Raw genomic sequence first — 22030 nt, 5'->3', positions numbered from 1 at the left:
AATTTCCTCCCTTTCTGAATCCCTTGTTTTTCCTCACGAACTTCTGAAATCTTCTGGTGAGATAAGCCATATCATTATCTTCACTAGATTCGTCTTCACGCTTGAATTTTAACATTTGAGACTTATCCTTCTTGGATTCCCTTTTTGACAAATCATGTCTTTTGTTCATCTCATGTGTCTTGAGATTTTCAATAAGAGCATCCATTGTTAATACCTTCAGATCCTTACCTTCAGTGATAGCATTTACCTTGCTTTCCCAGGACTTAGGAAGGATTTGAAGAACTTTCTTGACTTGCTTGCTCATACTGATAACTCATTTGTGATGGATGAATGTTTGGTATACATGTCATGATGGTTTCACCTTCTCTCATTTTGAAGTTTTCATATTGAGTGGTAAGCATGTCAATCTTAGACTCCTTTACTTGTTCAGTTCCTTCATGACCAGTTCTTAAGCAATCCCAGATCTCCTTAGCTGATTCACAAGCAAAGATACGATTAAACTCTTCAGAACCTATACCACAAACAAGCAGCTTCTTTGCTGTGTATCCCTTTTCAATCTTCTTTCTATCAGCTTCATTATATTGTTGCCGAGTCTTTGGAATGAGTATAGTGATTTCGCCATCTTTTACATCAGACATTAGAATAAAAGGTCCATCTAAGACAATGTCCCATAGTTCACTGTCTTCAGCCATGAGGAAATCATGCATTCTAGTTTTCCACCAGCTATAGAACTGGCGATTGAATAGAGGAGGTCAACTCGAAGATTGACCTTCTTCTAGATTAAGTGGAGTAGTTATTCTAGAACAGGAATCACTCTCTTGGTGTTAACTAGATAGAGAGCACCTGCTCTAATACCACTTGTTAGAATTTGTGTGTTCACTACAAGTCAATGGACCAGGTCCCTTAACATACTTAAAATATAACAACTGTAAATTAATGCAGATTAATGACATAATGAGTTTACGTGGAAACCTCCTTGCTCAAGGAAGTAAAACCATGACCTGTCATACAAGATTTTCAACCGTTTCACTAATCTTCAAGATCAAGAGCAAAACCGGTTACAACAAAATGTGAGAAAAAGTTATTAATCTCACTATCAAGCAATAACTCTATTACATGATGAGTCTAAGTAGATGTTACTCAACCCACTAAGCTATCACCTCTAGACAACTTAAGATTTTTTAACCAATCTAATAGACTGCCCCTACACCATTACCCTTCTAATGATTCAAAATTTTCTAAGCAACACACAGGTTGCCCACTAAATTAGTTAAACTTACTAACTTAGAATTTTTAGATCAGATCACACTGATTCCTTTATAATTTTAGGATCAGTTCACAATATCAAATCGGAAGAAAATACTTCTAAACACACACACGTAATCTTCACTTCAGCTTGAATCGTTTGAAGTATTTCTTCACCTTAATTTTCTCATCCTTTACAAGAGTTCTTGAATTTTTCTTTTTTTAAGTTGCAAAAAATTGAAGCTATCATGTATGGAGATGTTGTCCTTGTATAGAAAGGTCACCATCCTAAAGGTCATGCCATTGGTTGAGGTTTTTAACGCCTTTGCCGATGTTGGAGACTGTGCATCAATTTTTTGTACTTTCTCCAGCTGACAGTCAAAGGACATATTGATTTGAGAACCATGTATCTTTACAAGGTCCATGTGCTTGTCAAATTATCAAACCCGAGCTGAGAACCAGGTACCCTCACAAGGTCCCTGTGTTTGTCAAATCATCAAAACTTCAAATAACATTATGATTTATCATCCGGTCCACTATGTTGATGGAACAAAAACAGCAACTCCATAAAAAAAATAACTGAACGTGTTAATTTGCATAGACATTTATCATTTTACGCCCTCACACATTTACATCCTCAAATATTACTCCTCCAAAATCTATACCTATTATAAATTTAGGTCTACTGTTGAATTAATATGATATCACACTTTCCCACTTTATTTGATGGTATATACTTCCCTATTTGGAAGTACATCTAGCAAAAGGTGCAGCTCACAAGATTGTTTTCCCAACTTCTTTGAGATAAAAATAGTAGTATGATGATGACTCTTATGAATTATTGTTTCCACTTTCTGGCTAGCATGTACTTGACTTATTGGTTATTTTTAGTCATTGTCAATGTTTTGCACAAAAATTGTAGCATTGATTAAAACTTTATGACTCTCTGATTAGTAAATGTTTACTCGATCGTGTAATATACCCATTTACCTGTTGTGTACAGCTCGTCAAAATTTCCTATAAAAATAACATTTTCTTCTGTTGTTCAGTCAAATAATTCTAAAGACACATGTTATATGACATACTTTTATAGCATCTTATAGGACAAATTCGTATAGTAAAATCATAACATCAGAAAATCGAGTGAATAACTGATCAAAAAAAAGGCAAAAAGAACACATGAACAATCTGTATCTAAGCTTATACAAAATTCACTAATATTAATTGCTTTATATTTGTATTGACTTGAGAATAGTAGAGTTCATGCATACCTTAGAAGATGTCATTTTGTTAAACACTTCTATTTCCGAGTTTTCACTTACTACTTTATTTTGTTGTTCACTAATATATCACACCAATTTCATTGTAAAAGTTACTTCACAGTCAAGAAAAAAGTGGAAAAGTTAGACATGAACTATGATTATTATTCAATGAGGATTATATAGTTGGGTTGATTTCCTTTGTTAACAATACATGTTTGCATAATTTAGCTTTACTGTACGCAGCTATGATTAGCTTCCTCTATGTTGTTGCTTCTTAGTATATAGAACTGAATCATAAAGTTATTTTTTGAGCTTCGGCTGCATGTATATACTTTTCCTATATTTTTTCTAATTCCTTTTGGCATTCAACATTGAAAACGAATTCTTCCCTTTCACGTATTTCCATCTTTCCATATTATATCGCATCCCTAATATGTAGTTATATTTCCTTATAATCACAGCTAGACTACTCCATTTTCGCAGACTGTTTTCCTGTCGCCAATTAATATAATTTTCCCTTGCCAATCCAATGTTTTTGGCAGTTGCTCTTGACTTTTGGGCGGTAAAACAGGTATTTTATCTTCCTGCACTATATCACAAGGAAAGAAAGGAACTGCTGATATTTTGGCTTGTACATAGATGCTTGAAAAGCTTTGTGCTCCCGAAATATTTTCGTTCATACTACAGAGGTACTTAAAGCTACCTTTCTAAATCTTCATTACAAACACACTCTATATCTTAATCCCTCTATCTTACAGACACACAATGAAGGAGTAAGCTAGCTTCAGAAAGCTTATATGCAACTACACTGTTAATATTTGTTTTATGTCACCTTGAGCAATATTCCTGTATAACATTTTCACATAATATATTATGTAAATATTTAATCTAATGATGCCTTCCTTAAAATCCCCAAACCCCCATTCTTAAAATAAATAATTAAAGGAACTCACTGATTGTATCGAGTGATGTACTTCTCATCTCGAGTTCCATCCGGCTTGTTGCCCCCCTACTACAAGCCCAATATTGTTTTATGTTAAATTTTGAAATTAGAACAAATTCCCTTACAAAAAAGGATAAGACTCATTAACCAACTCCAATCCAATATAGACCGTAAGTAAGTTGAAAGGCAATCAAATAATTGACAGAACGTGAATGCAACACTAACGTTTTTAGTCACATCGCGTATCTATATTTTTATTGAATTCTTCCCAATACCCCTGAGGATTATGCAACTAATGCAAATCACTCGAATGTATTGGCCCTTTAAAGTCAAGGTCAAGCTTGGTCAAGACTTTCATGAAACACTTCATCAGCAAGTTCAACTTTGTTCATTTCTTTGCGTTTCAACCCCAGAGCAGGTAGTTATAGCATAAGTAAGACTATCGAGAAAATGAAAGTGAAGTAAACGATCAACACCTTTAGATTCAATGTGTGCATTAAAGAAAAGATCCAAACTGATATATGTATCTATTCATATTTTTAATCATGCATGAGCAAAATAGATGATACGCATGTTGGGTTTTAAAAAGGTGTGAATGGAAAATGAAGAGTTGCGACTTTTATGAAGAATTGTGACTTTTATGAAATGTTGCGACTTTTATGAAAAGTTGTGACTTTTATGAAAGGTGACGACCTTTCTGAAAGATTGTGACTTTTCCAAAGGTTTGTAACCTTTCCGGGAAGGCATAATAACAAATTTTTGCATTACCTTTGTTTTCTATAAATTGGGGGATTTTCTCTCATTTTAATATAGAATTCAATGACTTCTTCTTCAACTACTAAATTTAGTATTCTAAGTGTACTTTACTGCCGTTGAGTGGTTCACTGACACCGGAGTTTTTGGTATCTATACTCTGGTGATTTAGATCATTTTATCGTGGGAGGTCATATTCCAAATCAATTTCGGATACTAGAGGGGAATAATTTCCTTAAGGGGACACTGTGAATTCAGTGGACTTTATCTTTTTCCTATTAAAAGTTTTCCAGATTCTGGTACATGTTTTACAAATTTTAGATTTGTGAATTAATTTTAGTTCTTCTATTCTTTTGTTCTTCACTGGTTCATTACTCTTGATAACTTCGTGTTTCTGCAAAGTTTGTTAGAATCAGTAACATTCTTTAAACATATTAACAGCAATTCTTCTTTAAAAAAATATTTCGTATATTTTTTTTAAAATCTATTTTTGATTCTAGTTTCGCTACTAGTTTTAATTTTCTAGTTGTGAAAATGTTCTTAAACCTTGTTATCTTACAAAGATGTTCAAAGTTTTGGAATACAAGATAGACAACAATCTTAAGGAAATTAATATACTGTTAGTATTTTTTTGTATTCTACTGATTGAGAGAATCTGATCATGGAAGTAGAAGATAAATGCATTACTTCTCCATAATTCGTTGTTTTGTTTAGCAAGGTCGAAGTGAGAATGTAATTATATAAAATTTTTATGGTATTTCGTTTAAAGACCAGGTAACCTTCTTATTAATTTATCTAAGGAAGAAAATTATTTCTAAGAATTATCATCTTTGATTTTTTATTTTTTTTATCATGTGTATCTTTGAAAAAATATCTGCAAATCATATGTTGTGGAATGAATTTTACTTCGCAAATATTGTTGCTTTTAAAATTCTTTAGTTTGCAAAAATAAGAGATGCATATTTTTGTTTGATAAAATAGTATGTCCAAATATTATAGTTGGAAGACTATTTGATAAGAAAAACATTTCTACGTGATAAAGAATATGAGTTATTATGTTTGGAGAAAAAAAAGACTTTTGTAGTTTTGTACTCCATGAAAAATGTTAGTGTGTCTGGATTTTGTAGACTAAAAACTTTTGTGATTTTATACTCTGGATAAATTGGACTATGCAATTGGTTTGAAGAATATAAAAACTTCACATAATAAGTCACTGTTGTACTTTTGATTTTCTAAAAAATTCAATGTAATATAGAAATAAATTGTACAATTTTTTTTGTCCTTATTGTTAGTATTTGAAATACTAAGTAGTATGTCTATTTATGATAGAGGAAAAATACCAGTAACTTAGAATTTGTGATTTTGTGTCTCTATAGAATGAACTTTGACATTGTGTAAACGTTGTCAAAAAGAATTGCAGCACTATAATTCTTTCGTAGAGTAATGTTTTCAACATTAAAATATGTGGAAAAACTATTTTTAAATACTTGAAAAATATTTTTGAGATCACATTTGAAATGTGGGGGTTATTTTCTTATGATTAGATTTGGTATCTAATTTAACATTGGAGCAAAAGATATGAAATTTAATGATACTTTTGTATTATGTTATACCCACAAAATTCATGGAGTATATTTTGTATTGTGGTTGTTGAGTTTCTTTATTACTAGTATATAGTGTGACTAGTATGAAACATCCAAATTATATATATATATATATATATATATATATATATATATATATATATACTTGTTCAAAATAATTATTTTCTTTTATGGAAAAAAAATATCACTTAAAATGTTGTGATTTTTCTGAAAAGATATGTCTATTATAATAATAGTATTTGCATAGACATGAATATTGGTGAATAGTCATTTGTTATGTTTTTATAAAAATAACATTTGAATTATGTTGTCTTTATTGAACCCGATGAAACATTGTTCGTAGGTAGTTCTATAACAATCATATTGAAAGTTATGAAAATGTCTTCTGAAAAGGACATTTGACAATCTAACAATGTTTGTAACACACGAAATTGTTAGAAATGGGAACAAAATATTAGTGAGGAAAAAGCTACCTCGCGAAGATCTTTTCAAACTCAATGTTTTTATTTGTTCGTACTTGCTTGAGTCAATGTTTGTGACATGAACACTTGGGGCATGTCAATTACAAAACCTTGTAAGAAAAACTGATCAACTTATAAGTTTTGCCTAACTTTGAGTGCAATAAATAAAAATGTCAAGTTTTTGTGAAATCTAAGTATGTTGAACATTCTTATAAATCTGTTGAAAGGAATTCTAATCCCTTAGAATTGATTTAAACTGACATTTGTGATATGAAGTTAACAACATCTCATGGTGGAAAAAAGTATTTGTTACTTTTATTGAGAATTGCATCATAAATGACTATGTCTATTTACTGAATGGCAAGGATGAAGCAATAGAAATGTCTAGGCAATGTAATATCGAAATTGAAAATCAGTGTGAAAAAAATATAAGAAGTGATAAGAATGGAGAGTATAAATTTCATTGTGCAGAAATATGTTTGGAAAGTGGAATATCCATCAAACTACTGCCATATTCACCTAAATCTAATGAAAAACTGAACGTAGAAAGAAATGATGGATGCATTATTTATAAGTTCGGGTTTACACAAAACTTGTGTGGAGGAACTATCCTTACTGCAAAACAGAATAATAAAAAGTTGTCTTTTTAGAAAGAAAGTGATTTTGTTTGATCAGAATACAATCTTTTCCATATGAGAAATGGAAAGGAAGTCCAACTTGAAATATTTTGAAGTGTGGGGGTATCTAGTCAAAGTCCAAGTTCCTATTCCTAAAAGAATTAAAATAGGACCTATGACTGTGGACTGTAAAATTAGACTTGAGTAGTCTAGAGAAGGGTCTAAAAGGCCTAGGAAATGAAAAGGATAATGTACTTAATAAAGAGATTCAGAGACTTAGTAAATGTTAAAGGACATTTACTTCCTTCGAATATGATTTTGTAACATTTTCTGTGTCTTCTGTAGACTCATTCTTTGGAAAGATGGTGTCAATAAACAATGTTGGAAGTTAATTGATCTTCTTCAAGAAAATAAACCTTTGAGTTCAAAGTGAATCTATAGAAGGAAAATAACAGTTGATGGAACTGCTGAAAAATATAAAGCAAGACTTTGTGTCAAAGGCTTAGACAAAAAAAATCAAGGTTTTTATCTTGTCAATATATATATCCTCGTTAGTAATTAGAATTACATCCATTCGAATGAAAAAATTATTAGTATGGTATATGACCTCCAAATTCATCAAATGAATGTTAAAAGAACTTTCTTAAATGTAGAATTGGAGAAAGAAATTTACATGGAACAACCTGAGGGTTTTGTGGTTCCTGGTAAATAAAAAAAGTGTGTGAACTTGTTAAGTCACATTATGAAAGCACCCAAACAATGACATAATTTGATCAAACCATGTCGGCAAATGGATTGAAGAATGATGAAAGTGATAAATATGTTCACATTAAAATCATAAGGTCATTGTTTGTTTGTATATTGGTGATATGTTGATCATCAATAGAGACACTAATGACATAAATGCTACTAAACTTATGCTATAAAGCAAGTGGAATGAAAATTATTGAAGTTGCTAATGCGATATTAGATATAAAAATTCGTAAAACTCCATAATGTTTAGCATTTTCACGGTCTCATTGCATTGAAAAGGTACTTAGCTAGTCAAATATTTGGATGTCAATATTGTAAAGTCTCCAATAAATGTGAGCTTTGCATTTCAAAAGAGTGAAAATAAAATTGACTCACAATTGGATTGTGCTAGAGTTTTGGGAAGCATGATGTATATCATATAGTGTATGCGATCAGATATAGCATTTGTTATTTTAAACTGAGTCGGTTCACAAGTGATCCCAAATAAATTCATTAGATGACAATAAATAGAGTTTTGGAATATTTAAAATAATACTTAAAACTATGTCTTGCATTATAATAATATCCAACAATATTGAAAGATATAGTGATGCAAATTGAATCATTGGACGAATGAAGTAAAATTCACGAGTGGATATGTATTTATTATTGGTAGAGGAGCAGTCTCTAAGAAATATTTCAAAAGAGACATGTATCGCTTGCTCTACAATGATCTTTGAGATAGGTGCTCTAGATAAGGTCCGTGAATAAGTTGAAAGACTTTGAAATTTCTTAATAGATATTTTATTTTTACCCAAACCATTGTCATTAGTATGCACAGACTTTCACAGTCAAGATGCAATAGGTAGGCATGGAGCATGACGTATAACGGAAAGTCTCGTCATATACGACATAGACATGATACCGTTAGAAAACTACTCTCTAGTGGAATTATCATAATTGACTATGTAAAATTAAAGGATAATGTGTCGGATCCACTTACAAAAAGGCCTAACTAGAGAGGAAGTTAAAAGATCATCTAAGGGAATGAATTTACGGCTTAGGACAAGTCATCATGACGGTAACTCTATCTAGCAGACTGGAGATCCCAAGAGTTAGATTCAAGGAGAAAAACAAAGTTGTGAATGATGTTCGGCATTGTCAACAAACTCAATCCATTCCCATGATGAAGACAATGCTCAGGGACAAGGATACAACATTAAGGCTTGTTAATGAGTTAATAAAGCTTAATGGTTTTAATGATTTGCTAAATTTGGCAGAGTTGACCAAATAGTGTATCTACGCGATAACACGATTAGAAATCACCTATGTAAGTGTGAAGTGTAAGTCGTTTCAAAGAAGATGATTGTCAAAAGTCCATCTCTCTATACACTCGTGAAACCAGGAGGTATTCATGGATAAAACGAGCACAACCATAAGAACCATAAACAGTAAAGGGTTAATTGTGTGACATATGGTTGTCTAGGTATACACCAAAGTTTGACGATTCAAAGATATCGCATCTACCGATTGACCGAGTATATCCGACATATGTTCACTACGAAAAGTCTAAGGGGAAACCTACTTATCCAGATGCAATTAATTCTTTTTTGTAAAGTACACATACTTGTCCGTTTCTCTGTCTTCGAGTCATTCCCCATTCATGCAAGGGATTATTGGGTTTTAAAAAGGTGTGAATGGAAAATGAAGAGTTGCCAATTTTATGAAGAGTTGTGAATGGAAATGAAGAGTACCGACTTTTATGAAGAGTTGTGATTTTTATGAAAAGTTGTGACTTTTATGAAAAGTTGCGACTTTTATGAAAAGTTGTGACTTTTATAGAAAGTTGTGACTTTTATGAAAGGTGACGACATTTCTGAAAGATTGTGACTTTTTCAAAGGTTTGTTACCTTTCCGGTAAGGCACAATAAGAACCTTTTTGCATTACCCTTTGTTTTCTATAAATTAAGGGATTTCCTCTCATTTTAATATAGAATTCAATGACTTCTTCTTCAACTACTAAATTTAGTATTCTAAGTGTACTTTACTGCCGTTGAGTGGTTCACTGACACCGGAGTTTTTGGTATCTATACTCTGGTGATTTAGATCATTTTATCGTGGGAGGTCATAAACCAAATCAAATATCGGATACTAGAGGGGAATAATTTCCTTAAGGGGACATTGTGAGTTCAGTGGACTTTATCTTTTTCCTATTAAAAATTTTCCAGATTCTGGTACATGTTTTACAAATTTTAGATTTGTGAATTAATTTTAGTTCTTCTATTTTTTTGTTCTTCACTGGTTTATTAATCTTGATAACTTCGTGTTTCCGCAAAGTTTGTTGGAATCAGTAAAATTCTTTAGACATATTAACAACAATTCTGCTTTAAAAAAATATTTCGTATATTTTTTTTAAAATCTATTTTTGATTCTAGTTTCGCTACTAGTTTAAATTTTCTAGTTGTGAAAATGTTCTTAAATATTGTTATCTTACAAAGATGTTCAAAGTTTTGTTCTAAATATGTTTGGAATACAAAATAAATAAAAACGCACACATAAGAGAATTGAAATGTTGTGTTTCTTCCACTTTAATTTTGATGTGGGCATTTTAAAATTTGTTAATTTTTTACCATAGGTCTTTGCATGTTCTTGGAGAAGGAAGGAAAGGAAGAAACTAAAATGATGAGATACAGGGAACATGAAGCTTAGATGGAAGTCCTCCATGGTTGGATCTGCCCAATAAAAAAAATTTGAAATGTGAATTTCAAAAAGGATTAGTACATGCTTTGTTATATTTGTTCCTTTCTGGTGTAACCTTCAGAGCAGTTCATTAATTACCTACAAGTGAAGAGATGAAATATCAAAGAAGATCAAATGAAAGTAGAACTGAATCATTACGGAAAAGTAAAAATCTAAAAATACTACGATGAAATGAAGAAAATTAGAGAGCATAAAAACAAAACCTAAACTCCATTAGAATTTAGAAACATGCAACTAGAAAAATTCACAAAAAACTCACCTCTATTAAGAATATGCAAGTAGAAAATTGATTAGGAATAGAAAATTCAAACATTAAACTAATCTCCATTAAGAACATGCAAGTAGAAAATTTCATAATAAACTAAGAAAAACAATAAAAAAGAATTGGATTTAAAATTAACAACAGATCTACCTCCAATAAAAATAGAAATCAGGTGAAATCGGGTGAGAAAAATAAGAAAATCTAAATCTAAATAATCAAAACAAAAGAGTGAGAAGATTAAGAAAAGAAAGGCAAATATTTAATCTGTACACCAAAATACTTAACAGTGTAAACCTTCTCTTAAAAGAGATTGAATTGAGAGCTCTAAGTACCCTTAGATCAACCCAAAGCAATCTCAATGCTTACACGTGGAAGCCTTCAGTTGTTAATACCCAATTAAATTGAGCCACAAAGAGCCAAAAATTATGAGGTCTTATAGCATAACTTAAATGCTTTTGATATTATAGTATATTTGAAATCTTTTTAGAGGTGTGTTAGTCCAAACTCAAGTCTCACTTCTAAATAAGGGATATATATATATAAAAGAGACATGCATCGATAAAGTTGTACTACTAAGGGCAATGACATAGCTAAAACATATTATGTGGGGAGTATTGGCATATGAGCAGGGAATTTATATATGTACGTACCAAGTAATTTATAAATTCATAATGATAAATGAGTTAGTAATGCACCTGATATTTTTAAGAAAATATATTTAGGAGCGTTGGGTCATAAAAGGATATAAAAAATAATTTCAAAATAATTTCATCTTATATAGAAATTAGTGTTTGATCATGAGAATATTAAAGGGCAACTTTCACATATAGCAAACAAAAAAATCATATTTGTATAATATAGCAAACTTTGCATAATTGCGCTCCATAGCAAACATAAAAACTGTATAATTCGCTATACATATAAAAGTGTTTAATTCGCTGGCCTAAATTGTATAATTCGCTGGCCTATTTCGTTGCAATTGTATAATTAGCTTTGCATACAGTTGAATCGAATTAAAATGTATGTATATTGCATAATTATAAGTGTATAGCAAGAAGATATATGTTTTTCTCGCTTTATACAAAAACAGAAACACAATATATACACTTCTGTTGTATAAAACTAGAAAAAATTGTATTTCACTGCAATTGTATAATTCACAACTGTATAATTTTTTGGCCTTTTTCTCTGCAATATTTGAAGTAAAATGTTTGTAAATTATATAATTAAGTGTATAACACGAAAATATACATTTTTGCACGTGTATATACAATTTTCTCTCGCTTTATACAAAACAGAAACAGAAATTATACACTTCTGTGTATAAAGCGAGAGAGGCGAGAATGGGAGAGTGGCGAGCGAGACTTCTGGGAGAGAGACGCCTGGCAATTTTTTGCCAATGTTTGCTATGGAGCACAATTAAATCAAATCCTAGCTATTCAATTTAATTTAGGTTATTAGTTTGCTATTTTATACAATTTTCCCAATATTAAATTCAATTTATTCTTATATTTCAAATTTGGGAAAACAATTTTTTTCAACTCATTTTCACTTTTGATATTGTATTTAAGTATAAATATATTCCATTTTATTTTATTTTTACAAAAATGTATAACGTAATGTAACTTTAACCTAAAATCCAACTCCAATGAAAAATATCTAAAATCGATGAGCAAATACTATTTAATTTAGAGTTCAAAGTCAAAAGAATAAGAAATTTTTTCAAAAAATTTAAAAGGGCAACAAAATTAATTATCAAACCAAAAGGGCAACTTGACTTGATGTCGTTTAAATTCGTTATAATTAGGGTATCAGCCACAAGGCGCGGAACCCCTTTTCGACTTGCAAGGCATGACTGTCTTTTAGCCTCGTAAGACTCAGTCGTCATCACCTTACATGGAGTATGGTTTCAGCGCTTTGCTTGTTTTTTAAAAAAAAAATTGACTTCAATAAAAATTAATAATTACGTAGTGAAATTGAATCTTTTATTATTTATTTTTGCTTCTCTTATTGTTTTATTCATTACTAGTATATGTACCAGCGTGTTGCGCGGTTAATTAATAAATATAGGCAAAAATATTCATTATCCTCCTATACTTGAAGCTTTTTATTCAGTGTATACCTAAACTTTATTTTGTTTCAATTACCCCCCCCCCCCCCTTGAACTTGCTTAATCATCCTACACTTACACTTTTTCTGTCCACTCACTACGATCGTGTCTACACGCACACGACACCTAGATAAATATTTTGTCACCTATTGAGTGACATTTTTCAGCCTCTAAGTAATTGCAATTTCACATTATCTGAAGATTTCATTCTAAACGTGCTTAAACGACATTGTTCTGATTGGAAACCAGCTATTATCTTCTTCAAATGGATATTAGTAGGTGAAAATTCATGTAGGTATTCACCAAATACTGAATCTTTTAATGAAATTCTCGATATTCTTGGTCGTATGAGACGTTATGATGAACTCAACCAAGTGCTTGACGAAATGTCTAAGAGAGGAAATTTGGTTAATGAAAAAACTTATGGTATTGTAATTAATAGATCTGCTGCAGCTCATTGTCACGACCCAAATCGGGTTGCGACTGGCACCCACACTTACCCTCCTATGTGAGCGAACCAACCAATCTAAACCTTAACATTTCAATATAATATAAACAGAAAGTAATGCAGAAGACTTAAACTCATAAATAATCAACTTCTATAACTCAAAAACTTATCATTATCCCCAGAATCTGGAAGTCATCATCACAAGAACATCTACTTTAAACTACTAATTCTAAGAGTTTTCTAAAAGCTAAAAATACATAAGAAGCTAGTCCATGCCGGAAGTTCAAGGCATCAAGACTTGAAGAAGAAGATCCAGTCCAAGCTAGAAGCATTAGCTCACCCTGAATTTCCGATGTAGTAAGACTGGCTTGAATTACTGTTGAGTTGAAGACGATGGCACGTTTGCTGTACTCCACAAATAAACAAGAAGAAAACATAAAAGTAGGGGTTAGTACAAAACACGGGTACTTCTTTCTTACCAAGGCATCATCAATCCCATTATTTTAGTTCATCACGCCTTCTTTTATACCAAGGCCTCATTATTAAAAAAGAGATTAAGATTTTGCAAGATTTGGGATTCAATAACTTCATCATGCTTATATAATCACAATTATATAATTACATTCATGCAAGCATACAATTAAACACATAGCAGGGTTTACAATATTATCAATACATATCATTCTCTATTAAGAGTTTACTACGAATATCGTAAGAGAAACCATAACCTACCTCCACCGAAGAATTGGAATCAACAAGCAATCTCCCAAGCTTTGATATTCTTCTTCCTCGTTCTCGATCGTCTCTCTCTCTCCCTTCTTGTTCTTTCTATTTTCTTATTCAAACCCTCTTTCTTTTACCCTAATTAGTATATAATTAAGAATAAAAGATGGCAATAATACCCCACTAATTAACTTAGGGTTACCTCTTTTAACCCCCAAGAATTTGAGTTATTAATATAAACCCACGAACTTTATAATTAAGGCAAGAACAGTCAAAAACGTCCCTTAAAACTTAACCAGAAATCCGATTCTGCCTGGAATTTGCGCAACCTGTGACGGGCCGTCGTGCCTGCGACGGTCCGTCCTGCAGGTCGTCGCAAAGTTCAGAGAATGGATTTTCACTGAAGTCTCCGTGACGGTCCGTCGCGCCTGTGACGGTCCTTCCTGCCATTCCGTCACGAAGTTCAGAGAGTCGATTTTCAGTACCCAATTTCAAATTTTCTAAGTGTTTACAAACGAGACCCTGCGACGGTCCGTCGTGCCCATGACGGTCCGTCGTGGGGTCCGTCGCTTCTGCCAGTTTTTCCAGAAATAAAGTCTGCTGCTCAAAACGACTAAACGGGTCGTTACATTAGATATCAATTTACCCATCGTTCGTCCCCGAACGATCAAAAAAAGGAAAACAAGGGCGAAAAGGAGTACCTGAATCTTTAAACAGATGTGGGTATCTTTCTCGCATATCCGCCTCCTTCTCCCAAGTGGCTTCTTCAACCGGTCGATTCTTCCATTGCACCTTGATGGATGCAATCTCTCTTGACCTCAACTTGCGAACTTCTCTATCTAAAATAGCAACAGGCTCCTTCTCATAAGACAAGTTCTCATCAAGCAAAACTAAATCCCAACGGATAATGTAGTTTTCATCCCCATGGTATCTTTTCAACATCGACACATGGAATACCGGATGTACTCCAGACAGCCCTGGAGGCAAGGCTAACTCATAAGCCACCTCCCCCACTCGCTTAAGTACTTCAAATGGTCCAATGTACCTTGGACTTAGTTTACCCCTTTTACCAAACCGCATCACCCCTTTCATGGGTGAAACTTTCAACAAGACTTGTTCACCTTCCATGAACTCTAAGTCTCTAACCTTTCGATCTGCATATTCTTTTTGTCTACTTTGTGCCGCTAGAAGCTTTTCTTGAATAGACCTCACTTTTTTCATCGAATCCCTCAAGAGATCAGTACCCCAAGGTCTGACCTCGAACGCATCAAACCAACCAATGGGAGACCTACATCTCCTACCATACAATGCTTCAAATGGGGCCATATCAATGCTTGAGTGATAGCTATTATTGTATGAAAACTCCGCTAAGGGTAAGAAGCTATCCCAATGACCACCAAACTCTATCACACACGCACGAAGCATATCCTCCAACACTTGAATCGTTCGCTCAGACTGACCATCGGTCTGGGGATGGAACGCAGTACTAAGGTCCAACCTAGTACCCAATTCTGCATGCAATGTTTTCCAAAACTTAGAAGTAAACTGCGTACCTCTATCTGATATGATGGATAGTGGAACCCCATGCAATCGCACCACTTCCGAGATGTAAAGTTTGGCTAACTTTTCTGCATTGTAAGTCACCTTGACCGGAATGAAATGAGCAGATTTAGTTAACCTATCATCAATCACCCAAATGGAGTCATACTTACCCATTGTCTTCGGAAGACCAACCACAAAATCCATTGCAATTCTTTCCCACTTCCATTCCGGAATGGGCATTCTCTGAAGTGTTCCTCTGGGCCTTTGGTGTTCATACTTTACTTGTTGACAGTTTGGACATTTGGCAATAAAATCCACAATGTCACGCTTCATTCTACTCCACCAAAAGTGTTGCTTTAGGTCACGATACATCTTGGTTGCGCCCGGATGTATAGAATACCTTGAACTATGAGCCTCTGTCAGAATAGTGTTGATCAAACTATCGACGCGGGGTACACATACCCTTCCCTTGATTCTCAAAACACCTTCCTCATCAATTTGTGCTTCCTTAGCCTCTCCTCGCAATACCTTATCTTGGATTCTGCGTAGTTTCTCATCATCGAACTGTCTTCCCTTAATTTTGTCAAGAAAGGAAGATCTTGCCTCCACCGAAGCCAACAATCCTCCATTCTCATTTACTTCTAATCTCATCAAGTCATTAGCTAGAGTTTGAACCTCTCTAGCCAATGGGCGTCTAGAAGCTTGCAAGTGAGCTAGACTTCCCATGCTTCCCGCCTTCCTACTTAAAACATCAGCTACAACATTCGCCTTCCCCGGATGATACAAGATAGTGATATCGTAGTCCTTTAGTAACTCCATCCATCTCCTTTGTCTGAAGTTCAAATCTTTCTGAGTAAAGACATACTGTAGGCTACGATGATCCATATAGATCTCACACTTAACCCCATATAAATAGTGTCTCCATTGTTTTAATGCAAACACTACCGCAACCAATTCCAAATCATGAGTGGGATAGTTACGTTCATGCACTTTTAATTGTCTTGAAGCATAAGCAATCACACTCTTCTCTTGCATTAGTACTGCACCCAAACCAGAATAGGATGCATCACAATAAACAATGAACTTCTTACCCTCTACTGGCAAGGTAAGGATAGGTGCGGTAGTCAACAAAGTCTTGAGCTTCTGAAAGCCTTCCTCACATTCATCCGACCATACAAATGGGACATTCTACTTAGTCAAGTTCGTCAATTGGGAAGCAATAGAAGAGAATCCCTTGACAAATCGACGGTAGTAGCTAGCTAACCCAACAAAGCTCCTTATTTCTGACACATTAGTGGGTCTTACCCAATTCTTCACTGTCTCAATCTTAGAAGGATCCACCATCACTCCATCCTTAGAAACCACGTGCCCCAAGAAGGACACCGCATCTAGCCAAAACTCACACTTAGAGAACTTGGCATAAAGCTTTTTCTCCATCAACATTTCCAATACCATTCTCAAATGCTCTTCATGTTCCTTCTTGCTCTTTGAGTATACCAATATATCATCAATAAATAAGATCACGAAGAGGTCCAAATATGGCTTAAAAATCCCGTTCATCAAGCTCATGAACGCAGCAGGGGCATTCGTAAGACCAAAGGACATCACTATAAATTCGTAATGCCCATACCTCGTTCGAAAAGCAGTCTTTGGCACATCCATTGCCCGTATTTTCAATTGATGATAACCGGATCTCAAGTCAATCTTAGAGAAGACACAAGCACCTTGTAACTGATCGAACAAATCATCAATGCGGGGAAGAGGATACTTGTTCTTTATGGTTACCTTGTTTAGTTGTCTGTAGTCTATACACATTCGAAAACTCCCATCCTTCTTCTTTACAAACAAAACCGGAGCACCCCAAGGAGATGCACTTGGTCTAATGAAGCCTTTGTTCAATAACTCTTGAAGTTGTGCTTTTAACTCTCTTAACTCCGCGGGAGCCATTCTATAAGGGGGTATAGAAATGGGGTGAGTACCGGGTTCAAGATCAATACAGAAGTCAATATCCCTATCCGGTGGCATACCAGGAAGATCTGCGGGGAACACATCCAGAAACTCACGAACTACTGAAACCGACTCAATCGAAGGTACTTGGGTAATGTCATCCTTGAGATGTGCCAAGAAAGCTAAACACCCTTTACTAATCATTTTCTTAGCACGAAGAAAGGAGACGATGCGGACCGGATTGGAAGTGTAGTCACCCTCCCACACTAACGGGTCTGTCCCAGGCTTGGCTAACGTCACCGTTTTAGCATTACAATCCAAGATTGCAAATTGCGGAGAAAGCCAAGTCATACCCAGAATCACGTCAAAATCATCCATTTCTAAGATAACCAAATCTACATAAGTGTTGCTCCCCACAAAGTTTACCAAACAAGACCTATATACCTTTTCAACTACCACAGACTCACCCACCGGAGTAGAGACACGAATAGGCATATCAAGTAATTCACAATGTAAATTTAGACCATTAGCAAATGAGGAAGATACATAAGAAAACGTGGATCCAGGATCAAACAATACAGAAGCCATGCAATCACAAACTAGAAGATTACCTGTGATGACAGCATCAGATGCCTCCGCTTCAGACCGCCCAGGGAAAGCGTAACAATGGGCCCTATTGTTCGTCTGTCCGTTGCCCCTACCATGTTGTGATGTAGTGGTCCTAGTTTGCCCATTACCTCTGCCGTTTTGGTGACCACTATTACCTCGACCACCACGCCCTCCAGAAAAATGGCCTCTACCATGACCACCTCTACCTCTAGCTATTGGGGGTCTGTAACTTGGTCTGGGACAATTTCTCCTAATATATCCAATCTCCCCACATCCATAACATTCTTTGGAGTCGATCATATGCCCCTCGGAGAAGTGTTGACCGGTCTGAGGTGGTCCCCAAACTACAGTCTGTAGTGAAGACTGAATTGGTCGGACTGAGTAACTTCCCGAACCCTGTCCTCTAGTGTAAGAACTATTAAACTCACCTCCCTTTTGAAACCTTTTTGATGTCGATGTTGTGGTGAAGTCGTCTGGCTTCATCCTTCCACTTCTATCACAAAGTCTACCACCTCTTGGAAGGATTTTGCCGTTGCCGCTATCTGTAAGGCCGAGATCCGCAATTCTGACCTCAACCCCTTCACAAACCAGCGAATCCGCTCTTGAGGACTGAAACAGAGTTGAGTGGCATATCTGGATAGTGCATGAAACTTAGCCTCATAAGCATTAACCGACATTCTACCTTGCTCTAGGCTCAAGAACTCATCCCTTTCAAGATCCCTCAAAGTCCGGGGGATATACTTCTCCATAAACAAACTAGAGAATGAGGCCCAAGTCATAGGTGGTGCCTCTATTGGTTGACACTCGACATGTGACCGCCACCACATTTTGGCGTTCTCTTGAAACTGATAAGTCACAAACTCCACACCAAATCGTTCTACTATACCAGTCTTGTGTAGTAGCTCGTGACAGTCAACCAGAAAATCATAAGCATCCTCCGATTCAGCACCCTTGAAGACTGGAGGTTTCAATTTCAAAAACTTACTGAAAAGTTCATGTTGATCACTTGTCATTATAGGCCCAGTAGTTAGGCGTGGAAACGTGCCTATTTCCAATGGAACATCCATGCGGGGAGCCATAGTAGCCGCATGTTGTACCTCCGGAGCCTGAGGTGCTGGTGCAGAGAACACTGGGGGTGTCCGGCCCTGATCAGACAACCCGCTAAGATAAGCCAAAACCTGATTGATTATCTCTAGGGTAGGTTGGGGTGGCATTTCCTCATTTTGTACTTGTTCAGTTTCCCCATCCTCCCCTTCTCTTATTACTCCCTCAGTCGGTGGAGGAGTCACCGCCCTAGTATCAGATGGGCTAGGTGCTCGTCCTCTTCCCCTAGAGGACGTCCTCCCACGACCTCTACCACGACCTCTTGTCGCTGCTCTTCCTCGAGCTACAGCCCCAGTGGTTGGCTCAGACGCACCCTGTCCCGCCGGTGCTGGTGTTGATGTTGGCGTAGTCGTTGCTCTAGTTCTAACCATCTGCGAAAGAGAGTGAAGATGGTCAGATACTAATTCGTATCGCCTAGATACCAATTGGACTCAAGTAGTAGCACGAAAGAAAGAATGAAAGAGTGAATTTTTCCTAAAGTCTTATAGCCTCTCAAGGAAAAGTGAAGGCGTCCCCCTACCGTTCCTTAAGACTCTACTAGACCTGTTCTTGTGTGATGAGACCAACGAACCTAATGCTCTGATACCAAGTTTTGTCACGACCCAAACCGGGTTGCGACTGGCACCCACACTTACCCTCTTATGTGAGCGAACCAACCAATCTAAACCTTAACATTTCAATATAATATAAACAGAAAGTAATGCGGAAGACTTAAACTCATAAATAATCAACTTCTATAACTCAAAAACTTATCATTATCCCCAGAATCTGGAAGTCATCATCACAAGAACATCTACTTTAAACTACTAATTCTAAGAGTTTTCTAAAAGCTAAAAATACATAAGAAGCTAGTCCATGCCGGAAGTTCAAGGCATCAAGACTTGAAGAAGAAGATCCAGTCCAAGCTAGAAGCATTAGCTCACCCTGAATTTCCGATGTAGTAAGACTGGCTTGAATTACTGTTGAGTTGAAGACGATGGCACGTTTGCTGTACTCCACAAATAAACAAGAAGAAAACATAAAAGTAGGGGTCAGTACAAAACACGGGTACTGAGTAGATATCATCGGCCAACTCAAAATAGGGAACAGTATATATATCGATATTATCGTAAATCAACTATAAAACTCAACATGTAGCAACAACAAGTATTATAATCATCAATAAGTACCATCAAGTTCATCCATGAGGGCTCAAGCCTCGATACCATACTCATTTGGGAATCATGTTCATTAGATTGAGTATATTAACATCTCTCAAGATTCATTATCTTTATTTCTCTTGTTTTGGTAAGTGACGCTCCGCTCCCTCAATATTCATTAATCCTCTTGTGTCGGTACGTGACACTCCGATCCCCTAAATCTATGTGTCGGTTCGTGACACTCGATCCCCTAAATCTATGTGTCGGTTCGTGACACCCGATCTCCTAAATCTACGTGTCGGCTCGTGACACCCGATCCCCTAATACTACGTGTCGGTTCGTGACACCCGATCCCCTAATACTACGTGTCGGTTCGTGACACCCGATCCCCTAATTCTACGTGTCGGTTCGTGACACTCGATCCCCTAATTCTACGTGTCGGTTCGTGACACCCGATCCCCTAATCTCCTTCCATCAATTCATCAAGCCTTCTTTCTTACCAAGGCATCATCAATCCCATTATTTTAGTTCATCACGCCTTCTTTTATACCAAGGCCTCATTATTAAAAAAGAGATTAAGATTTTGCAAGATTTGGGATTCAATAACTTCATCATGCTTATATAATCACAATTATATAATTACATTCATGCAAGCATACAATTAAACACATAGCAGGGTTTACAATATTATCAATACATATCATTCTCTATTAAGAGTTTACTACGAATATCGTAAGAGAAACCATAACCTACCTCCACCGAAGAATTGGAATCAACAAGCAATCTCCCAAGCTTTGATATTCTTCTTCCTCGTTCTCGATCGTCTCTCTCTCTCCCTTCTTGTTCTTTCTATTTTCTTATTCAAACCCTCTTTCTTTTACCCTAATTAGTATATAATTAAGAATAAAAGATGGCAATAATACCCCACTAATTAACTTAGGGTTACCTCTTTTAACCCCCAAGAATTTGAGTTATTAATATAAACCCACGAACTTTATAATTAAGGCAAGAACAGTCAAAAACGTCCCTTAAAACTTAACCAGAAATCCGATTCTGCCTGGAATTTGCGCAACCTGTGACGGGCCGTCGTGCCTGCGACGGTCCGTCCTGCAGGTCGTCGCAAAGTTCAGAGAATGGATTTTCACTGAAGTCTCCGTGACGGTCCGTCGCGCCTGTGACGGTCCTTCCTGCCATTCCGTCACGAAGTTCAGAGAGTCGATTTTCAGTACCCAATTTCAAATTTTCTAAGTGTTTTGAAACGAGACCCTGCGACGGTCCGTCGTGCCCATGACGGTCCGTCGTGGGGTCCGTCGCTTCTGCCAGTTTTTCCAGAAATAAAGTCTGCTGCTCAAAACGACTAAACGGGTCGTTACATTAGATATCAATTTACCCATCGTTCATCCCCGAACGATCAAAAAAAGGAAAACAAGGGCGAAAAGGAGTACCTGAATCTTTAAACAGATGTGGGTATCTTTCTCGCATATCCGCCTCCTTCTCCCAAGTGGCTTCTTCAACCGGTCGATTCTTCCATTGCACCTTGATGGATGCAATCTCTCTTGACCTCAACTTGCGAACTTCTCTATCTAAAATAGCAACAGGCTCCTTCTCATAAGACAAGTTCTCATCAAGCAAAACTAAATCCCAACGGATAATGTAGTTTTCATCCCCATGGTATCTTTTCAACATCGACACATGGAATACCGGATGTACTCCAGACAGCCCTGGAGGCAAGGCTAACTCATAAGCCACCTCCCCCACTCGCTTAAGTA

At 35.8% G+C, this 22030-nt stretch overlaps 1 protein-coding gene across 1 annotated transcript; it reads right to left on the bottom strand.

Annotated features, from left to right (window-relative positions):
- Positions 1-263: 263 nt before the first annotated feature.
- Positions 264-707, bottom strand: LOC138338851 (uncharacterized). Its single transcript, XM_069289934.1, has one exon. The coding sequence runs from the start codon at positions 705-707 to the stop codon at positions 264-266; it is 444 nt and encodes a 147-aa protein (XP_069146035.1).
- Between the last annotated feature and the right edge of the window lie 21323 nt (positions 708-22030).

The sequence above is a fragment of the Solanum lycopersicum genome, chromosome 10 (genome assembly GCF_036512215.1).
Source record: "Solanum lycopersicum chromosome 10, SLM_r2.1".
In the NCBI taxonomy this organism is placed as follows: Eukaryota; Viridiplantae; Streptophyta; class Magnoliopsida; order Solanales; family Solanaceae; genus Solanum; species Solanum lycopersicum.
The sequence above is the reverse complement of the archived record's forward strand: the minus strand, read 5'-3'. Positions and strand labels throughout refer to the sequence as shown.

What these genes read in the sequence shown, in the direction of transcription:
- LOC138338851 (XM_069289934.1), bottom strand. Translation starts at nt 707, where the DNA reads ATGCATGATTTCCTCATGGCTGAAGACAGTGAACTATGGGACATTGTC.